General features: G+C 41.5%; 1 protein-coding gene across 5 annotated transcripts in view; it reads right to left on the bottom strand.

The window, feature by feature from the left end:
- The window catches only part of LOC126293305 (aminopeptidase N-like), a 721,098-nt gene that overhangs the window by 398,624 nt on the left and 298,902 nt on the right, over positions 1–23,572 (bottom strand). The window contains exon 1 of one of the 5 annotated variants that reach the window (XM_049986439.1): positions 19,791–19,861. The exons of the other annotated variants lie outside the window; for them this stretch is intronic. Coding sequence (XP_049842396.1) covers positions 19,791–19,806 — 16 coding nt within the window. The 5' untranslated portion in view covers positions 19,807–19,861. Of the gene's footprint in view, positions 1–19,790; positions 19,862–23,572 lie in introns of those variants that run through there. 5 annotated transcript variants of the gene reach the window in all.

Below are 23,572 nucleotides of genomic sequence, written 5' to 3'. Positions count from 1 at the left end.
CGACCCTTGGGGTCGGAGCAGTCTAATTCAGGTTGCGTGTGTCACAAGAGAGACGCAAATAGCGAGCAATCAGGCGCAGTCGGGCAGGATAGATGGCGGTAATACTTATCAACCATTTGCTACAAGCCCTTCAGGCGGACAATAAAGGAGCTATAAAATGCAACACGCACTTCCAATGTCAAAATCTGTTGCGCAGACATATCCAGAGTATCATTATGTGCATCCGAACAAACCTACGATGATAATAGACTATACTGCTTGTTTGTCTACTTTGTCAGCGAACGAGGATCAGTTCCATCACAGTGGGTAAGAGAGCGATCCCTGTAATGTTTAATCCTGACCGATTAAAGTACTCGGTAGTGAAGCCACATTATAAAAAGGGAGATACGGATAATTCTGACAGTTATAGACCTATTTCTATACCATCGGTGTTTGCTAAAGTTATCGAGAGGGTTGTATATAAAAGGTTACTGGAGCATTTAAATTCACATAATTTGCTGTCAAATGTACAGTTTGGTTTTAGAAATGGCCTAACAACTGAAAATGCTATATTCTCTTTTCTCTGTGAGCATTACGCCCCACTTAACTGTGCCCCATTGGGACTGAACATCACTACCACTCTCAGTATTGCGGAGAATAACTGCCATTTGAATTGTGTGTGTGTTTCTTCCGAAGCACCGGTACAATAACTCGTCCTCTGAAGAAAAAAACTGGTGCGTGAAAAAGGCCGATTTCAGGCAGATGCTTTTTTTTTTTTTTGTCGAACCATGAGTCCAACCAAACATTTCCGTTCCGTATGCGGAAAAACCGTTTCATGGGCGGTTTCTAAACACTTTTATGGATCCAAAAATGCAATTTAAAAATAGATTTATTGAACCAAAAGATAGTAAACCTCCCCTTAATGCTGAATTTCTCACACTTTCCTATCCTATCCTATCCTATCCTATCGTATCCTAATGGATACGTTCGTCGTATGTCCCAAATTGACTACCGTCATCTGTATATGCACACATCGCTATCCCAAGACTTTTGTTACATCAGTGTATATTATGCAACTGTCTAAAAATATCTAACAATGGCTGAATATCCAAAGTCCAGTTTTGTGGTGACCAGTTAAAAGATTCCTTTCAATACAAGACTGTGGTGCGGGATGTTTGGCACATCCAGAGAAGTCTGCTATGTGGGTTTTGAATTCACGCGTGTTCTGAAACCCGCCGTGTGCGCTGGCATGGCGCGCCAGCTTAACGCGGCTATACACTGCTGCAGAACAAAAAGCTTGCGTTATCTGCGGCCGTAAAAGCGGAAAGCAGGGACGTGGCGCCTTCTCAGTGAGCTTATCTGCGCCTTCCACAACGCCGGCGCAACGTTTGCACCTGCGCTTCGGAAAGCTCACCGTTCGCCGTTACACCGGCAAGCTGGCCGACTTCACGCCGAGGGAGGCGGAAAAATTACCAAGACCTCCCGTATATCAAGGATACATTCATCCTTTTAGTCATCTTAGTACTTCATAGCGAATATCGCATCTAATTGATCTAAATATGCATTGTTACAACATCTCTCTTACCAAGCATTAATCCCGACTTGCGGAGTCTGCTGTTATTGTTAACCGGATTTGGCGCTTTAATTTTATGGGCGACCAGACGCCCCTCATGCCACCACCCCGTACTCCCCCCGGGACGGAACGTGTGTACCTCAACAGTCTGCGTTTAGTGTAATCCATGGAATAGTGCGAACGTGTTTCAAATGGCTGCGCGTCGTGTAACTGAGGCATAACGTGGGGACCAGTCCGGTATTCACCAAGCGAGGTGCGGAAAACCGCCTAACAACCACATCCAGGCTGGCCAGCACACCGGTCCTTATCGTTAGTCCGCCGGGTGGATTCGATCTGGGGCCGACGCGCCTACCAGAGTCCAGGAAGCAGCGCGTTAGCGCTCTCGGCTACCCTGGCGGGCCACGTATTATTATAAGATACACTACTGGCCATTAAACTTGTTACACCAAGAAGAAATTCAGACGATAAACAGGTATTCACAGGACATATATATTATTTCAGAACTGACATGTGATTACATTTTCACGCAATTTGGATGCACAGATCCTGAGAACTCAGTACCCTGAGCAACCATCTCTGGCCGTAATAACTTGATACGCCTGGGCACTGAGTAACAGAGCTTGGATGGCGTGTACAGATACAGCGGCTCATGCAGCTTCAATCCAATACCACAGTTCATCAAGAGTGGTGACTGGCATATTGTGACGAGACAGTTGCTCGGCCACCATTGACCAGACGTTTTCAATTGGTGAGAGATCTGGAGAATGTGCTGGCCAGGGTAGCAGCCGAACTTTTCTGTATCCACAAAGGCCCGTACAGGACCTGCAACATGCGGTCGTGCATTATCCTGCTGAAATGTAGGGTTTCGCAGGGATCGAATGAAGGATAGAGCCACGGGTCGTAAAACATCTGAAATGTAACGTCCACTGTTCAAAGATGCCGTCAATGCGAACAAGAGGTGACAGAGACGTGTAACCAATGGCATCCCATACCATCACGCCGGGTGATACGCCAGTATGGCGATGACGAATGCACGCTTCCAATGTGAGTTCACCGCAATGTCGCCAAGCATGGATGCGACCATCATGATGCTGTGAACAGAACCTGGATTCATCCGAAAAATGACGTTCTGCCATTCGTGCACCCAGGTTCGTCGCTGAGTACATCATTGCAGGCGCTCCGGTCCATGCTGCTGCAATCGTCGTCGAACTGTTCCTGCAGATGGTTTTTGTCTTGCAAACGTCCACATCTGTTGACTCAGGGATCGAGACGTGGCTGCACGATCCGTTACAACCATGCGGATAAGATGCCTGTCATCTCGACTGCTAGTGATACGAGGCCGTTCTGCTAACAGTCACTGGATCTTGACCAACGCGAGCAGCAGCAATGTCGAGATACGATAAACTACAATGCGACCTTTATCAAAGTCGGAAACGTGACGGTATGCATTTCTCCTCCTTACACGAGGAATCACAACAACGCTTCACCAAGCAACGCCGCTCAACTGCTGTTTGTGTATGAGAAATCGGTTGGAAACTTTGCTAATGTCAGCACGTTGTAGGTGTCGCCACCGGCGCCAAACTTGTGTGAATGCTCTGAAATGCTAATCATTTGCATATCACAGCATCTGCTTCCTGTCGGTTAAATTTCGCGTCTGTAGCGCGTCATCTTCGTGGTGTAGCAATTTTGATGACCAGTAGTCTAATTATTGATATTGTTGTTGTCTTCAGTCCGAAAAATGGTAGGACAAGCTACTCGCATGGGACATTCCGTTTCGGAAATCGTTAGGGGATTCAATATTCCGAGACCCACGGTGGCTTGAGAATGCCGCTAGTACGACATTTTAGCCATTATCTCTCACAACGGGCAATGCCGTGGTCGACGGCCTTCGCTTAATGACCGAAAGCAGCGGCGTTTGGGTAGTTATCATTGCTAACAGACAACCAACATTAGGTGAAATAATAGCAGAAACCAATGTGGGACGTAGAACAGTGCCGCGAAATTTAGCGTTATTGGGCTATGGCAGCAGACAATCGACGCGAGTGCAGTTCGTAACAGTACGAAAGCGCCTGCAAAGCCTCTCGTGCGCTCGTCACCATAGCGGCTGACCTTAGACTACACGAAAACTGAGGTCTGGACAGGAGAGGCTCGATTTCTGTTGATAATAGGTGATGTTCCGGTTCGATTGTGGCGCAGACACCAAGCCACGGACCCAAGTTGTCCACAAGGCACTGTGAAAGCTGGCGGTGGCTTCATAATGGTGTGGGATATTTTTACATGGAAAGGACTGGGTCTTATGGTCCAACTGAACCAATCACTCTCTGCAAATAGTTGTATTCGGCTTCTTGGAGATCATTTCCAGCCATTTATGGGTTGTATGATACCAAACTACGATGCAATTATTATGGATTCAATGCACCATGGCACCGGGCCATAGTTGTTCGCAATTCGTTTCAAGAACATCTGGCAACAAGGTCACCCCACATGAATCCCATCTAACATTTATGGGACATAATCGGGAAGTCAGTTCTTCACAGTTATTCAGTTATGAACGGCTATAGAGGCAATGGCTCAGTGGTCTGACACGACGTTAGGAGTCTCCCATGAGTTTTGTCACATCGCAGTAAAATTAAAACTGTGCGAATATGAGATTTCACCAATAATTTTATATATAAGTAATTAAAAATCACAGAATTAATCAGACGTTTGCCTTTGAATTTGGTCAACCGAAGTTGTTGCGATTCGCAGGATGTTCTGAAGGTGTTCATTTGAGAATCTGGTTCTATTTTTACGCTTTGTGTGCTTTACTCTAGGAAGTCATTGTTCACAATCATAAATGCTTACAAGCAAAAATTTCATATGTGGCGCATGACTGTGTAGCAGGAGATAATTGCCAATGGATATGTATGACTTGTAAAAGTTCAAATTCTTCTTTTAGATAAATGACCGACTGCAACAATATGCACTCCATCTGAATACCAAATAAATACAAAATTAGTATTGGAGGGCAGCGTGGAGGGTAAAAATCGTAGAGGGAGACCAAGAGATGGATACACTAAGCAGATTCAGAAGTATGTAGATTGCAGTAGGTACTGGGAGATGAAGAAGCTTGCACAGGATAGAGTAGCATGGAAAGCTGCATCAAACCAGTCTCAGGACTGAAGACAACAACAACAACAACAACAACAACAACAACAACGAGAAAAGAAGCGAACGCTGGACAGATTAGTTTGTCTTATTTCCTTATTCAACCTAATATTTTAATTTATGTATCTTGAAACAAAGATTCAAAATTTTTCAATCTTTGTTCGATATCTGTATTTTTTTTACAAGAAATAATAGGAATAAAAAAATTCAGTTGGTACAGAAACCGGTTTTAGAGCTGTTTTAAGACTCAAGTGTAAACTGGAGTTGGAGAAAACCGATATAACAGAAAACCGGTTGTTTCGGCGATAATCGCCATCCCTACAACACCTTAGCCTTTGGCTGCCGATCTCCTCGCAGACAACCTCCAATACTGCACGAAGGGGCGACACACAAAGACGGCGGGTCACTTTAAAAATCCTGTTTATGTGTAGTGCGGAGCGACGTTGGAAGCGGCCACCGCGAGGTATGACGGAAATGCGAGATGCTCTGTCGACAACTGAACTGCACCAGACGACGCCTTTTGTGGCCCTGAATATAACCCTTTGATACCATGTGGCTACAATTGTGTACATTAATTTTCATGACGTCTTAACTGCAACAGAAATATTTTTCTTCAATTTGGAGCTGATGTACACATTTGTGAATGCTCATTCTTTTCACCATGCACAAGTGCTGCCATCTGTTGAGCAGCACTATAAACATATCAACAGACTAATGTAGGAGTGCAGAGCAGTTTGTGACCTTGAAAGTATCTGGTAGTCTTTGGTAAGCTATAACCCACAGTACAGTTGAGTACCAGTATTGTTGTTTTGCATGAACATTATAGAATGTTCGATTTATTTATTACAACTATCAATATTTCTAAATCATTTCTTTTAGTCAACAAAAATAAGTGATGTTTTTCTGTGTGCACAATTGTAGCCACGAGGTCTCAAGAACAATGTTTTACATAACTTCAAGTATCTTGTGTTTCCTTCATATGAAGTGCTTGTTGGAACAGTTTCTTTTTATCCTGACGATTGTATGATTTTGACTGGGATTTATTCAAAACATATGAAGTATGTTGTATTACTAAGTAGTGTTATGAGCAACAATTAGGAAAACAGACACAGCATTGAAGCTCCAGTTGATGACAATGTCGTTCGGTCTACTGTAAATTATTATTTTAGGAAAATACCACTACTGATATTATTATTTGTGAATATTTCAGTTATGTTCATCATGTCAAAGAAACAGTATTTCAACATTGAGCGAGATGCAGATGCCATTTTAGAGATGCTGCTGAATGGAGAGGTGCCAGATATCGATTTATCATCAGATGAAGAATCATTTCGTGATGTAGAATCCTGCTGTACTTCAAGAGAGAAGGAAGTGATAGTGGGGGCTGACAAAATAAACAGGGGAGAAACCAATGATGAGTCAACTGCAAATAGTGAAAGTGGTGTGTGCAGTGACAATGACAACAACGATAGTGATATTCATGACAGTGATACACTTACCAACAATGAGCTCAGTGATGTAAAATACATTTTGTCAGAAAAAAAGGACATCAAGTGGCGCCATCGTCCTCTCTCTATAGTGGATTCATATTACGAATGGGAACAATGTATTGAAGAACAGGAAATACTTTCTCCTTCAACTTATTTCAGCAAGTCCATTACCAATGATCTGTTCAGTACTATGGCTGATATGACAAACCTATATGCCTTGCAGAGTGGAACAATTAGCAATTTCAAACTACACCAGCGAAACTCCAAATCTTGCTTGGGCTTCATATAATTATGGGAACCCTAAAATTTCCTAGAGCCCAGATGTATTGGGACACAACATTGAAAATGGAATTATTCTTGGACAGTATGCCCAGAAATAGATTCTTCCAACAAATTTACATCTTGTTAACAACATGGGTCTACCAGCAGACAATAAAGACAAGTTCTATAAAGTTCGGCCTATATATACTCACATCCATAGCAGATTTCTGGATACCTCGAATAGAAAACGTGGCTGACCATCTGCCACACCTCCAGATACACCTGTTCAAAGACGATGAGGAGAAACTAGGCCTCCTGAGGAGATTCACTTTGATGGAACACAACACTTGCCTCTTGATAAAAATAATGCACTGGCTACCAGGTGCAAATTTCCGGGATTTAAGGGACGTTCATGAATAAAATAAGAAAAATGTAATGTGCATCTTTGTTTGTCAAAGGAAAAAAAAACTGTTTCCGTTCATTTCACGTCAATTAGAACCACATTATGAACATAATTCCTGACTCATTTTATTTTTAATTAAAGCATTGGCGAATACTGCATGTATTTTCTGCGTAAATGATTTCAAATTAGTTTTGTCTGCTATGATTTCAATGTTGGTTGAGTACCAGTGTACACATATGTGTACAATTTTTTATCGAAAATGTTAACGTATCTTTTTATAAATGTTGCTTCTAAAATCATTAAAAAATCACCCAAGTCCATTACAGTGTTTAAAAAAAATTTCGTTCCTCCGAAACAAATTCGGGTCTGAAAGGGTTAAATGCATGCCCTAAGCTAACCACAACTTCGTTATGTGCAATGTATCCGAGAAAAGGGAGGTCAACAGTTCGCGGCATAACTAAAATTACGATCGCTTTGTTCACGGCGATTAAAGCATATCCTATATGAGCCAATTCTGGAGGAAAAAAAATCTGTTTCACCGATAAAAGCAAATAGTTACCTGAAACTATCTTCACATTGGCTACACCGGGGTGTCGCGTTACCAATCGATAAACATTACTAGTTGACACTTGGTTGCAGATTACAGATGACACAAGCAGATTCCAAATGAAAAAGGAATAATAGGAAGACAAGTAACAACAAATAAATAATCAATATAGTAATGACAATGAAATTACAAAGTATTAGAAATAAAAAATACATGTTAACAAATTAACTGAATATAAATAACAATAAACCTACTTCAATTTGATCCAGAAATAAAGAAAATCACTATATTCGACGATGTTCGAACTGACGACCTACTTTTTTTCTCTAAATCTCATTTTGTTCGTTGCATTTGTTCGGGGGGGGGGGGGGGAGGGGACTCCCCACGACACCCGCAGAAGTTAGTCGTTGATCCATTTACTCAGGTTTTTATTATTATTACAGAGGGCTGCTAACCCTCCGACCGAACATGTTGAGCTACTGTGCCGGCATCTACTTGTTAGGTCTGTACGCTAACGACAGCGCTATGACGTAACATATGTAACTGTGCTGGCCGAGTCGCAACGATGAACTGCAGCATTCAAAAATTCCGCTTCAAGAAACGTCGTGCGAAGATTATCTACTGTAATTCGATCTCTGTGGTTATGATAAATGTACATTTGACGCTGAACTGCGTCTTGTGCAAAAGTATCCAGTAGTATTTGGTTAGCACTGCGTATAAAACGTGAATATTTCATAGAATCGTGTGTGTGTGTGTGTGTGTGTGTGTGTGTGTGTGTGTGTGTGTGTGTGTGGTGAAAGATAGCTAGACAAGGAATTGGACGTGAACTTCTAACATTCTGCGTGGTGTCTGTCTGCTCTATATCGTGTCTCCCTACCACTTTCGCGCAACGACGCTCTGAGCGTGTTTTTTTTTCTGGGGGGGGGGGGGGGGTTGGTAAATGACTAGTTTGAACCTGGGACCTGTTGCTGGCAAGGAGACGCCAGACCACACATGACATGTAGAATTCAGAAGAGTTCAGTGAGACTAGCGGTGATATAACCAAATACTAAATGATCTCAACGTCAGCTCCACTTCACTCCCTGTAAAAGAATCTTAGTACTAACTAAATTTAGTGGAAAGGGTTCAAGGCTTTCCTATTTTTAGTTAGCTGGTAAGATAACGTCGAAAAAGCAGTTACGTTTACCATTGGAAATTTTATTCTACTCACAAAACATCGTTTATAAATTGCACTATTGATAAAAGGAAATGTTTTAATACAGGATGGTAAAAACCAACTGCGTTCAACAAAAATGTGAACGAATATTCCCTGAATGGGTTTCCAAGTTCTACAATCGATTGAAGGATGACCTATGCCATATCACATCTATAATCTAGGTTTAAATTAAGTTTCACAAAAGAGAAAACTATCAAAATGGTCTACAGTGACTCTCAATTATCTTTAATTACTTATCTAACTTATCGTAAATTACAGTGGCTGATGTGTCTTCTCAATAACTATATAACAGAAAAATCATCGCGTTTCAGATTTTTACTTCAAGTGGCAAACGTAAACACCACGAGCTTTAATTAACGAATACACTAGTATTACGCAAAAAGGGGGTGTAACAGATGAGAGACGTCTGCAGTTCTGAGTGAAGCTTTATGCGCTGTTATGCGGCATCGCGTGCGTTGATTACCTTGTCGGTGTTCGTCAGGGGGCGGCGGGCAGCACAGCTCCGCTCACCTCGCCCTCTCGCAAGCAACTCTCCCCTAACTTCTCCTTACTACAATTTACCGAAGTTGGTTTAAAAAAAAGCTATCTGGCTGTGTTTTCATCTGACCAATCAGGGTCTCAATGTTAACCTTAAGCTCCGCCTACAAAAATTTGTCTATCCAATGAGAAACGTTATACTTTTCGTGGTGGGGCAATGTTTTTAAAGTTTGCAACGTAACAGAGACGCGAAAAAGTCTCACGCTAAAACTTGCAACTGGTGTGGTCCTTTTAGCGTTATCGTAAGATCTATACTGTTCTTCTGCAGGGCTCCATCTTTTAACATGGGCTGGGGGTGGACCTAGCGGTTAGCTGGCTACATGGGTGTCCGTCCCTTATCGTAGGGCCTTCAGCTTAACACGGTTCTGCTCTCGGCTTCTGTTCTCGTTTCTCCCCTCGGAACTGCGTCTGTCTCACGGTGGGAAGGTATGAAATGCATTTCAGCTTTCTTGTGTTAGTCTGTGGTATTCCATTTGCTCACTCGTTACTCGTATTACTTTGGTTAATTTATTGTCACGATTTATTCGGAGCTACGTGACATACTACTGGATTTGCTTATCATGTCAGGGTTTTCATGGAAGGTGTTGGATTTGCCTGGCACCTTACAAACTGACCAACTGTTGTGGCAGTGAACGGTGTGGCGTGATGTTGAGCAGTCCGATTGGAGTTAAACAGTTCCAATGTGTTGATTGTCAACTATCCAATAATTTTAATCGGCTGACTGGATGCTTATTCTGGACCGTAACTTTTGAATGGTACCCTATTTTCATACTGAAGCACATACAAAATTAATGGTTCAGTTATTACCCCAAGTATATAGAACACCAAGGAGCAATGTGCTCGTTTTGTCCTTATAAAGTGCATCAAGTTTGTTGTACCTCCTACAGTTAATATTTTAAAGCAATTGGAGCATTGTACTTCACTGCTACGATACTTAATAAAATATTTCCAAATTAGGGATGGCAGAGTCCGCGCAGTATACGATAGCCGATCCAGTCCTCCCTCAGGCATGGGTGTTTGTATTATACTTAGTGTAAGTTAGTTTAAGTGGTGTGTGTCTAGAGACCGATGACCTCAGCAGTTTGGTCCCTTAGGAATTCACACACATTTGAAGATTCCTTAACCAGTTTTCGCCCAAAGCGCTGAGCGAGTTTAGTTTTGCCCGCTTTCGGCCGGTTAGCGACGCGATGCTCAAACAGAATCGAGACGATTTTACAGTAACTATTCTGTACAAAACATTCAATTTTGCGTTACTTACAGCCTTATATATCAGCCGCATGACGTGCCTACGATTTTGTCAATGCAGTTATTGCGAAATGTGCACTTAAGTAAGTGACGGCGCGAAACCGGAAAAAAATAGGGTCGCTAAGAATTTGCGTTTGGCGCGTATTACGTGATATGTTGCTGCAAATGTGAGACTCAGTGAACATACCGAATTTTTTCTTTAGACTTGGGTAGAGTTCAATCTGTCAGTCAGCGATAGATCCAGAATTAATATATTAACAACATTCTTCATATTTCATAAACGGTTTGTGATATCGAAACGACATTTTGGCAAACAATACCACACGAGGAGGAGAGTATATTACCATAAGGTTAATATGCGAAAGTTCATTATCTGTCGAGTTATTCCACCAACTAAAGACTCTTTTAATGAAAAAATGTAATTTTTAAGGGCCATCGGTTGTGAGTGAAACGAGAAATGCTGTGTGTGTTGACGTTACCCTAGTCCTCACTACTTAGCAAACAAATTGCGTCTGCAGAACATGTGCGTGAGGTAACACTGCATAAACTCTACTTTGGCCAAAGACGTAAATTTTAACATGGCAATAAGAGAAATGTAGGTGTTAAGCAAAATTCGCCACTCATGGCACTTCTCTGAAAGTTAAAAATGATTAACAATTCGGACGAAAACAAGTCGCTGCCTTTGTTGCGTTTTCGCGTAACTCTTTTTAGATACTAACCAAAGCGGAGATGACAGTATATCGTTTTGAATGGTCACCATACAAGTGTCCATGTGGAGGAGCTCCACTTAATATTTACAGAAAATGTGAGCGTAGGCTTCAGTTCAAAGAGGCACTTCCCCGCCAGCGCTAAGCATTTCCACCACATCGTCTGCCCGCAAACCCCAACACTACATTTCTCACTCTTGCCTTGTCGGCTGCGGATCTACCTGTTACGTTACTCTGCGCGCATTCTAACATTCTGGAATACAACTGATGTGCGACGGTGACAGCGAGAAACTACAGCAAAGGCCAGCTGAATGAATAAATGTCGTGTGACTAGGACCTCCCGTTGAGTAGACCCTTCGCAGAGTGTAGGTCTTTTAATTGAACGCAAATTTGGCGACATGTGCGTCGATGGGGATGAAATAATGATGATTAAGACAACCTAACACCCATTCCTGAGAGGAGATAATCTCCGACCCAGATGGGAATCGAACCCGGGCCCTTAGGGCTGATATTCTGTCGCGCTGACCACTCAGCTACCGGGGGCCAGATGAGAGCACATCTTGCACACTACATGTATACGCAAATCGTATAATATGCCACACAACACTGCAAGTCTGGTAAAGTCGTAATACAGATGGGAACTCCACTAGATGGCCTTATGTGTTACGGCAATGATGATAGGTCAACAGAAACATGTAAACAAGCTCAAAATACTTAAAGAACTAGTACCGATCGATTTTCACAATCGATATTTCAAAGCACTGAGAATTTTACGGATAAACGATACTCGTTTATGAAAAAAAGTTTTATTCAGACAAAAACAAAAATTCTGTGCTGCTGGTATAACAAATTTATATGCCGTCCAGAAATTAGTTAAAAACGAAAAAAAGCAAATACCGAAAAAAAACTGGTTATACTGGACTGAAATGCCGATATCGGTTTTAACTGTTGGTTTTTTCCTTCCCTGTTATACGATAGGAGTTGCGTGGAGTAACCAGCACTCTTGTCCTGTACCGGGCGATATGATAGACATACGCTATGTGAGCAAAGGTCCCGAGTTCGAGTCTCGGTCTGGCACACATTTAACCTGCCAGGAAGTTTCATATCAGCGCACACTCCGCTGCAGAGTAAAAATTTCATTGTGTGATCAAAAGTATCCCGACACCACCAAAAACATGTTTTTCATATTAGGAGCATGGTGCTGCCACCTACTGCCAGGTTCCGCACATCGGCGACCTCAATAATCATTGGACAACGTGAGAGAGCAGAATGGGACGCTCCGCGGAACTCACGGACTTCGAACTTGGTAAGGAGATTGGGTGCCACCTTTGTCCTACGTCTGTACGCGAGATTTCCACACTCCTAAATATCAATAGATCCACCGTTTCCCATGTGGTAGCGAAATGGAAACGTGAAGGGACACGTGCAGCATGTAGTGTATAATAGGCAGACATTTATCCAGACCATCACAGCAACAGGATCCACTGCAAGTAGTATTACAGTGCGCTGGGAGGTGAGAAAACTTTGATTTCATGGTCGAGCGGCTGTTCGTAAGCCACGTATCAGGCCGGTAAATGCCAAACGACGCCTCGCTTGGTGTGAGGAACTTAAAGCATTGGATGATTGAACAGCGGAAAAACGTTGATTGGAGTAACCGAATCACGGTACATAATGTGGCGATCCGATGGCAGGGTGTGGTTCAAATGGCTATGAGCACTATGGTCATCAGTCGCCTAGAACTTGTAACTACTTAAACCTAACTAACCTAAGGACATCACACAGACCCATGCTCAAGGCAGGATTCCAGCCTGCGACCGTAGAGGTCGCGCATTTCCAGACTGAAGCGCCTAGAACCGCTCGGTGACAGCCGGGTGGCAGGGTGTGGGTGTGGCGGTGAACGTCATCTGCGCCAGCGTGTGTAGTGCCAACAGTAACATTCGGAGGCGGTGGTATTATGGTGGGGTCGTGTTTTTCATGGACGGGGCTTGCACCCCTTGTTGTTTTGCATAGCACTATCGCAGCACATGCCTACATTGATGTTTCAAGCACCTTCTTGCTTCCCACTGTTGAAGAGCAATTCGGGGATTGCAATTGCATCTTCCAACACGATCGAGCACCTGCTCATAGTGCACGCCATGTGGCGGAGTGGTTACACGACAGTAACATCCCTGCAATGGACTGGGCCCCACAGAGTCCTGACCTGAATCCTAAAGAACACTTTTGGGATGTTTTGGAAAGCCGGCCGACTTCGTGCCAGGCCTCACCGTGCGACATCGACTCCTCTCCTCAGTGCAGCACTCAGTGAAGAATGGGCTGCCATTCCCCATGAAACCTTCCAGCACCTGACTGAACGTATGCCTGCGAAAGTGGAAGATGTTATCAAGACAAGGGTGGGGCAACACCATATTGAATTCCAGCATTAATGATGGAGGGCGCCACGAACTTGAGGTGTTCGGATACTTTTGGTCATCTAGTGTATATATCGGTGTCGTTCGCTGTCGCCCCAGTGCGATCCAGTGAAGTCGCTTCCGTTCCGTTTCTATGTACTCCGCCGATGCGGGTTGCTTCTGAATCCTATCGCATATCATATCGTCTCATCTCAGTGCGCCTTAGTAAAGGAAATGACTTCGCGACACCTCTCCAAACTTGGCAACTTTTTGTTCACATATCTGTCATTCAGCATTTTTTTTAGGTGGGGTGGGGGCATCCCGGAGTTTGTACTCTATTTAGTCATCGAAACACTTGTTCACGTAGAATACATATTAGGCCATTTTTCTATGGTTCGTACCTGTTGTTATTGTAAATGGAAATGCCGCCACTTCGGCGACTTGCGTGTCGATGTGAATGAAATAAAGGTGATAAGGTTAACACAACATCCAGTCCTTGGGCGGCGAAAATCTCCCACGAAGCGGGAATCGAACCCGGGCCGTTAGATATGACATACCGTCCCGCTGACCACTCAGGTACCAGGGGTGGACATTGTAAATGATTACGGCAATCAAATAGCATTTTCGGTCAATGTTCTCACAAAATATTTCCATGTAATTAAAGCTTAAAAATCATAAAATTTCAAGATTTGATGAGATGATCGAAAACGTTCTGTTATTGGCTGAAGCCCTAGTAATCTCACAGCAAAGACTAACCGTAAACTATACGTGAATTTAAGTCTGTCAGCCGAAGTTACGAGCGTTTTTCCGCAGTTTTTTCTGCGAATAGTTTAGTTATTTAGCAATGGAAAACGCATTTACAATTTTTATGTAACAAAGGAAAGTCGCAGAATAGTCTTAAAACTGAGGGAATCGTTAACTGGATTATTTGCTCGGACTGTGCTGATATAGTTTTTAGGGCAACTTGAGAAAGCTTGGACCACGAAAACATACTGGGAACTCTTTTGCTCAGAAAGTTATTGTGACTGTTAACCGCTATCTTTGTTGCCAGAACTACTAGTGTTTTCCAGGTACGTCTGCCCTCAATTTTCAAATTTTCATTCAGCGTAATAACACTCGGGGAGAACTGCAGAGCATCATCGTATCGCCTTCGACAGCTGAACTCACTGCAGTCGTTCTCTTCTTCCAGGTTATTAATTTAAAGCTCCGGAAAATTCAGTCTATACAATTCGCAGCTGCCAGCAGAACCTTAAGGTATCTGTTATTTCGAGCGTCCAAGCAATGTTCAGTTTTTGTGAAAATAATACGTACTGCATCACAACACGTCCAATGCAGACAGATGGAAGTGGCAAATTATTGTCTCCAACAATTTGTTTGGCAAGAATAATTTGGTCGGAAAATGTTAAATGGTTTCTCAAATTGTTTAGAATGAGAGCTGCATCACGCATGAAATAGTTGAACACCGCCCTTGTGATTCGCCTCAAATTGATCAGGCCTAAACTGAAGCTAACAGAGGAACGTAGATTTTAAAAATGTAATGTGATTTTTAATTTAAAACTCTTGCATAACCAAATTATGTCTGAAGTCAAATTATGTCTGAAATCAAATTTAAGTATGACACTGATTTTAAGCGGAAAAAAATTAAAAAGAACTTCCTCCCAATGAAGATCGATCTTGCGAAAAGTGCATTAGACGTCCGTGTGGTACGTGGATGCTGTCTGTAAACTGTGCTGCGAATAGAATTAACAGTAAACACGTAAATTAAAAAGTCGTGCATAATAATGCTTAAGTCTGACTGCATGAACAGCATTAGGCGATAGCACTTTTGTTTTTTTCTCCGCTGTTAACTAATATTAAATGTGCACTGGTAGTATCAACAACATTACAGCAGGTTTAGACTTCATAGTCTTCCATGCAACTCTGTCCTTAGAAGTCGTAGTAATGCACTTCGTGTATTGTAGTTTGTAGCAAAATGACTGTATAATTTCTGTATATTGTCATTAAAAATAAGTATAACATTCATCTATTAACATAAAAAACCAATACCATTTTCATAATCACAAGCACCACTTTAAATTACTGGTTTCAGAAAATAAAACTGCTTATGTTAACCTGAAAATAATGATGGAAATGCTAAATTCACTTAATACATAATTATTTCCTGGCAACTGCATTCACTTGGACTGAAAACACTGTTACAGAAATTTTTAGCATAATGTCCATCAGTTAACACTGATTCATAAATTAATCTTTCCCTGCTTTAGGAGCTTGCTCTTTATGTTCTGCAAGACACGAACGTTTTTCATCGCATTTTAACATTATCTATTTTACACATTGCAAGTATCAGAATATTACTCTTTGCAAGAGACCAACTTAGAGCTATAACGCATCTTTCTCAAGTGTTTCTATAAGCTGCACAGAAATTCGACAGTTTGGAGGAAAAAAAATTAAAAAAAAAAGAGGATGCCACTTTGCAGAGACCAGTGATTTGCCGTTCCCGTCATCAGCATGATAAACGCCGCACCGAAGAGAAAAGAAAGAAGTAGCAGAAATGAGAAATAGGTAGACAACGTTATGCGACAACAAACTGAATACTGGTGTGCGGTGGAAAATATCATCTCAGTTACCCTGTACAACATGTCAAAAATTGTAGATTATTTTTCAAAAATTGTCCCCCTATTGGTAATGGTGCTACGCGACTAACAGATTTTAGTTTGTCCTTATATAACATTGCTTTACGCAACGCTGTTAAATATTTTGTATTCATGTCTTGCAAATATCCCATTGGATAATGGATAATTAGTCTGCTTCTCAGCCATACTCTGCAAAGTGGTGGTATGGGGCACCCACTTCCCTATGCAAATGTTACGATTTTTCGCGTTCTGTTTAAGTATGGAGCGCGGTAATAATAACTGTTTAAAGGCCTTCTGTGCGTCAACAAATATTGGCACTTATGCATGCGCTGATCACGAGAAAAGTACCTATTTTTGAAGGAAACTCGTACTTCTGAAGATATAAGGATATATATGCACGGAATACCAAACAAATTTTTATTTCAAAAATTGTGTGTTACAGTCATATCTGATGCGTTCGTAACCAAAAAAGTACTTATTTTCATATGGATGCAAAAAAAGAGCCAATTAAATAATCAAAATATCGACGGGCGTACTGCCGGTCTACAGTGTGCCCGTTGGACACTGTAGACCGGCAGTACACCCCTGGATATTTTATCAAATACGCCGGGAGAAACTCAAGAATCACAACCAATTAAATGCCTCAATAAATTTTTTTATCAAAAATGATGTAGGCCTATTGCATATGTATGCACAGAATTTCAAAAACATTTTTTGTAAAAAAGATTGAATTAATAAGAAAATATTCTCAAAAAATCATATTTGTTTATTTTGCACAGATATACATTCGTAGCACGGCGAGTTCCGAAATACCTTCTATTTTTTTTCTTTAGCTTTTTGCCAGACATATGCTTATATCTGCAGAAATAAGCGTTTCCTTCAAAAATAGGTACTTTTCTCGTGATCAGCGCATGTACCCCCTAAACTGCGCAAGTGCCCAAATCTTATAATCCCACGATCCGTATGACAGCGATACGTAGGCTACTGGGAGTTTAAGTATGTTCCTAGATTTATCATTTATAAGTTAGCTTCCTTGAGATAGTTTACGTCTGTGTCAGCGTCTGCCGATTATGTCTTTCATCCTCTCCGTGACTGTCATGGGTAAAACAAGCCTGTGACATTACAGGTGCCCTATTCCGTATACGTTCAATATCCAATGTTAGTCCTACTTGGTACAGGTCCAATACACTTGAGCAGTATTCTAGAATGGGTCACACGAGTAATTTGTAAGCCATCTCCTTCATAGACAGAGTGAATTTCTCTAGTATTCTACCGATAAACGAAAGCTGCCACGACTGCGCATATTTCATTCATTTACCTACAAAGGGTCACACCCACATGTTTGTATGAGTTGACCAATTCCAATAGTGATTCTCTGATATTGCAGTCTTAACATTCTACGTCTTTTTGTTTAGTGAATTGCAAAATTTTACATTTCTGAACATTTAACGCAAGTTGCCAATTTTTGCACCACTTCTTATCAAGACTTGACTATATTTGGTTACGCCTTTTCAGACAGTATTTCATGAATCTGCGAAAAGTCTGAGGTCACACTTAATACTGTCTAAGGCATTAATACGGGATGTCCCGGGAGAAATATTGAATATTTAGGGATATAACAGGAACTATCATTCGAAGCAAAAACGTCGAGTAAATATGGGCTCTAAAATGCATACCATAACAGCTATGAGCACTACATCTTCGATACTATGAAACAAGTATCTTCTAGTGCAAGCTCTTTGCCTTCCATATTTTGATCTTAAGGGCTACGAGCATTTGGTTCATCTTCGCTACTGCGAAACATTTCTTCTAACGAACAAGTGCCCATAGCTCTTAGGTTACGGATTTTAGAGCCCATGTCTACTGGACTTCAAACATTCCAGTCATATCCGTGAATACCGATCATTCCTCACTGGACCCATTATATACAACATGAACAGCAAGGTTCCCAACACTCTTTGCTGGAGAACACTTTTAAGTTACTTCTACGATCTATCGATGACACTCCGTTCAAGATAACATGGCGTGTCTCCCCACCAATAAATCCTCAATCACGTCTCAAATCTCGCTCGATATCGCGCATGATCGTATTTTCGATAATAATTGTATTGAGTCTACCGCCTTTCGGTAGTCAAGAAACCGTCTGTATCTATGCCCGACTACCTTCATCCATTATTTTGAGGACGTCGTGTGCCATCATCGTATGTGGTCGAACAGCCTTTGCCTGAAACCAATTTCAAAAACTTCCTCTCTTGAAAAACTCGAACATAACTATACGCTTACAAATCTAATCGCACGGGAAATTTGACATACTATTTGTTCACAGTGTGGTAGTCGCAATCGCTATTGTTGACAAAAACGGCGACGATGAAACGGAGGAGGCATTTCATAAAGGCAATGTGCTGTCTGTGTACTCGACTATTTTCCTCTCCAATTTATATTTCAAAGCACACAAAATGGCTTCATCATTGTAAATTGATTTTGTTACTGAAGTTGTGAAGTCAATGCGAACGAACCGAAAATCTGCGAATTTTGCTTGTTTTGTTTATGATATTGCAATGAATGATCTCCCTCGTCTTAATTACACTCGTACACGTGCAAAGACAACATTAAGGTCATTAAGTTTTCCGTTTACAGGGGCTTTTAAATATACTAGGTTCGTTCGGTCATTGCATTAATTGCGCCTCATTCATAGTATTGCGAATCTTCAGTTGTACATATGGAACGAAAATATTTATTATCTGTAATGATGCAAGTAGTGCTAATTCCCGCCCGTTCGTGGCCCATTTTAGTGTCACTTTCATCACGCGTTATGGATAGTAACGAGGACATTATACGTCATACAGTCAGTATAGTAGGCGTTACAGCAGTATACTGTTGTTCGAATTACATCTATCTACATCTACATGACTACTCTGCAATTCACATTTAAGTGCTTGGCAGAGGGTTCATAGAACCACAATCATACTATCTCTCTACTATTCCACTCCCGAACAGCGAGCGGGAAAAACGAACACCTAAACCTTTCTGTTCGAGCTCTGATTTCTCTTATTTTATTTTGATGATCATTCCTACCTATGTAGGTTGGGCTCAACAAAATATTTTCGCATTCGGAAGAGAAAGTTGGTGACTGAAATTTCGTAAAAAGCTCTCGCCGCGACGAAAAACGTCTATGCTGTAATGACTTACATCCCAACTCGTGTATCATATCTGCCACACTCTCTCCCCTATAACGCGATAATACAAAACAAGCTGCCCTTTTTTGCACCCTTTCGATGTCCTCCGTCAATCCCACCTGGTAAGGATCCCACACCGCGCAGCAATATTCTAACAGAGGACGAACGAGTGTAGTGTAAGCTGTCTCTTTAGTGGACTTGTTGCATCTTCTAAGTGTCCTGCCAATGAAACGCAACCTTTGGCTCGCCTTCCCCACAATATTATCTATGTGGTCCTTCCAACTGAAGTTGTTCGTAATTTTAACACCCAGGTACTTAGTTGAATTGACAGCCTTGACAATTGTAATCGAATTCCAACGGATTTCTTTTGGAACTCATGTGGATCATCTCACACTTTTCGTTATTTAGCGTCAACTGCCACCTGACACACCATACAGCAATCTTTTCTAAATCGCTTTGCTTAATGATTAGAGATGAGTTGGATCATACCTTGATGTTTCAGCATGTGATGACACGTACAGCCGTTCGATGCGTTGATCTTCTTACAACTACACAGTTCAACAATTACCGGCGCACTAGTCTGCAAACAATGCCATCAGCTTAAGCCGCTGGTTGCGATTGTTGGGCAGCCAGAGAGCTTACTGCACCTCCCACCTCTCCCTAACCGCGTATTTAAAAATAAATAACTTAAAATTCACACAGATTAGAAAGTGAGCATTCTAATGCGCAGAACAGATTTCATGTTGTCAACGTAAGCTAACCCTGGTCACGTGATGTCAGGATGGCTTGAGCTGGCCCGCAAAGCGCTCTGTACGTTTAAATCTCATTATTTTCGTCGTGAGTACGGTGGATTTGGTGTGGTGTTTCATAGGCGTAATAGTTTGAATTTGATACCTGGAAAATACTAGGTTCTTAGCTCTAAAAAGTAAAATGAACGTCCTATTCGTTTCCTTGTGACAAGTGTACTTATTTCTTTATTCCTGTGACAACCACAGCTATTTTTCGGTTCTATCCGGCATTTTCATTGTATTATTCCTAGAAGTACCAATGCATGTTCCATATTGGAAATTACCATGCGGAGGGGTGAGGGCACTAAGTGCACCATAAAAAAAATCAGAAAAACAAAATTCGTTGATTGTTGATGATTTATATAAACAGCATATGTGTACTACCAAGAGGAGTGGGGTTGAATTGCTTAAAACATACTCTTTCAAGAGATATTCCTGTGTAAGTAAGGTACGGAACCTGAAAAAGCCGGCCGGAGTGGCCGGGCTGTTCTAGGCGCTACAGTCTGGAGCCGCGCGACCGCTACGTCACAGGTTCGAATCCTGCCTCGGGCATGGATATGTGTGATGTCCTTAGGTTAGTTAAGTTTAAGTAGTGCTAAGTTCTAGGGGACTGATGACCTCAGCAGTTAAGTCCCACAGTGCCCAGAGCCATTTGAACCTGAAAATATTGAATACAACATTTCATTGGCTCTGAACACTATGGGACTTAACATATGAGGTCATCAGTCCCCTAGAACTTAGAACTACTTAAACCTAACTAACCTAAGGACATCAGACACATCCATGCCCGAGGCAGGATTCGAACCTGCGACCGCACGACCACCGCGGCCGGCAACAACATTCATTGGGAAACTTAACATCCACTACTAATTGTGAGACTTTAACTTTCTGCGTTACATTAAACTAAAAAACTTTGACATTTATGGCGCCCGGTTCAAAAATTCATTAAACCATTTTTTTTCAAAATTTTTAAATATAAAGTAACTGACTAGGTTACAGTATTTTCAAAATGTGAGCGTAAAATAACCACCTCCCACTTGGTATTGCGAGGATTAACGAGATTATTTTGGTAAATATTTGCTTTGATAGCGTTACAAAACAAATTTACATAAGCCATTGCCTTTGAAAGTATACCAAAAAAAAAACACCGAATTTGCCGAACATTAGCAACAATGCCACCCGGGTCTATCATTTTTTTTAAGGCTATCACGTAACTTTTCTCGCTGGTAATACTTAAACGTTTTTTTCGCACACACACACACACACACACACACACACACACACACACACACACACACACACACACGCTTCTGTATTACGGAAAACATCTTTTTGGCCAGAGGACTGTGGAATATTTCACAAATATTTTGCTTTTGAATAAAACATAAAATTGTTTAATTATGTTACAGAGTACCATATTGTAAGCATATTCCTGTTCCAATTAACAAAACTGACCTTCGATAAGGCAGGTGCGATGATCTAGAAGGAAAAGTCCAATCGTACAAAGTCTCTTTCTTGAGTTTCAGCATCAAAAGAAATGTAGGTTTTCGCTGCCTTCTGTGTATATGAATACCAAAATGTAGGCCTAACGCACTATTAGAAGTGACTGCTGCAAATGGCCAAGACTTGCTCAGTAATCCTACACATTTTGCACACTTATTGCAACAGATTTAAAGGATTTATTCAAAATGCAACCAACGTTATCATTTAACACAAATTTCTGCTCCATTCACGTATTCCTTTTTGCATTCTCTACAACAACGATAATAAATGGTAAATATGCAGCGAATAGTCTAATATTTGTTTCGAGATCTGCAGAAGGCGTATACAAACAGTGCTATCCCGATGATCACGTGACAATCCCAGTTGAACGACGACAACATTTGCAGAACGCAATGCTCACTCCAGAGATTATTGTACTCTGTGAAAATGTTGGGGGCCCCAGACACGAGCGACGGATCGCAGTGATCCCCCGTATGGGCGATCAATCATGTCGCAGATCGCACGTGTGTGAGCAAATCCCAACGATCAATCGCTGATCGCTCGAAAATCCTAGGCAATCTGCTGAATCACATTGTGTATGCAATATGGCTGCCTTGTTGGTTAGTAACGACGTGAGACAATTAGGGTTGTCAGATTAAATTGTCATAGTACCAAACATTACCTGGCGAAAGGATTAGCTTGGGCTGGGGGTTGACACAATAAAAGTAGACATTAAAAACCGCATTTATTACTGCTTTAGTCGAGACGGCGTAAGAGAATCCCTGACAGCTCGCAGCGCTGTTGCCAGATTTCAACTGCCTGCAGACGATATTAATAACAGTATCCGTTTACGGAGCGGTGACAACACTGAGGCGTTGCCATAGATACGCTTACAAAATCGGGTTACCTTTTTGGTTGAGGCAGCCCCGTGCAGTTGCCGTGCACATCACGCTGCAAATTAGAGATGGGCAAACTGAAACACGTAACTGTTTCGAAACAAATGAAACAGTGCAATGTAATGTTTCGATACGCTGTTTCGAAACAGTGAAACAGATTGTTTTTTGTAATCTAATAAACCTAGACATTGTATCATCTTGATTGTCTACTGTATAAGTATGTCCACAGAAACAAAAATGAGGTGCCAGAGCGCTAATCATATCGCAGAAAGTATGAAATTATCAATTAGGCGTCTTGGCAGTTTCGTATCGTATTTCCTGCAGCAAATGCGCTGCTTTCGTGTTGTGTGACTTTCATACTTTTCAATTGGCTGAGGACAGCCATAGCTGAAGACAGAAGAGCCACCACGAACGGAACTGGAGGTGAGAGCAAACTGCAGACACAACGGATATGCTAACGGGATTCCCACATTCCGTTAGTATGGGTAATATACCCAGCCTGCTAATTTCCATGCACGCAAAGGGAATCATTAATAGGCACAGTGACTATAGACTCACAAATAACGCCAAATAATTCGAATAAATAACCAAATATAACAGAAAAAATGTCTTTCAAGGTGTTTCGAACCGTTACAATAAATTCACCATGCTTCCTAGCCCTTCCCGTTCACCATTACACCATCAATGATATGTCAAACAGATTGCTTGCAATTATACCTACATCAGATTTGTGTGTACCGATGTCTAATAACTGTCACCCTACGCCTTTTTTTTTTATTCAAAATGTTGTAGGCTTTCTTGCGTTTCTTAATATGATTACTGTAAATGAACAGGGAAGCGTATGTTATCAAAAAGTGTTTTTCACATATTTATGATTTTGAATGTGAATAGTATGCATTGTTTTATTGTTTGGTTAGTGTTTTTAAAGCAGATGTTGCGCCATTTCGGAATATGACAGTCAGCTAGAAACGAAGCTTTATTTTCGCATATCTTAAGCTTCATGCTGTTTCATGTCAAAACGATTTCTACACTCTTGAAAATGTTTCATGAAGAGTTATGTTAAATGTGTTTCAGTACTTGTGCCGAGCCCGTATCTCGTCCGACA

The sequence above is a fragment of the Schistocerca gregaria genome, chromosome 10, assembly GCF_023897955.1.
Source record: "Schistocerca gregaria isolate iqSchGreg1 chromosome 10, iqSchGreg1.2, whole genome shotgun sequence".
Classification (NCBI taxonomy): domain Eukaryota; kingdom Metazoa; phylum Arthropoda; class Insecta; order Orthoptera; family Acrididae; genus Schistocerca; species Schistocerca gregaria.
Note: the sequence above shows the minus strand (reverse complement) of the source record. Positions and strands in the feature narration are given on the sequence as shown.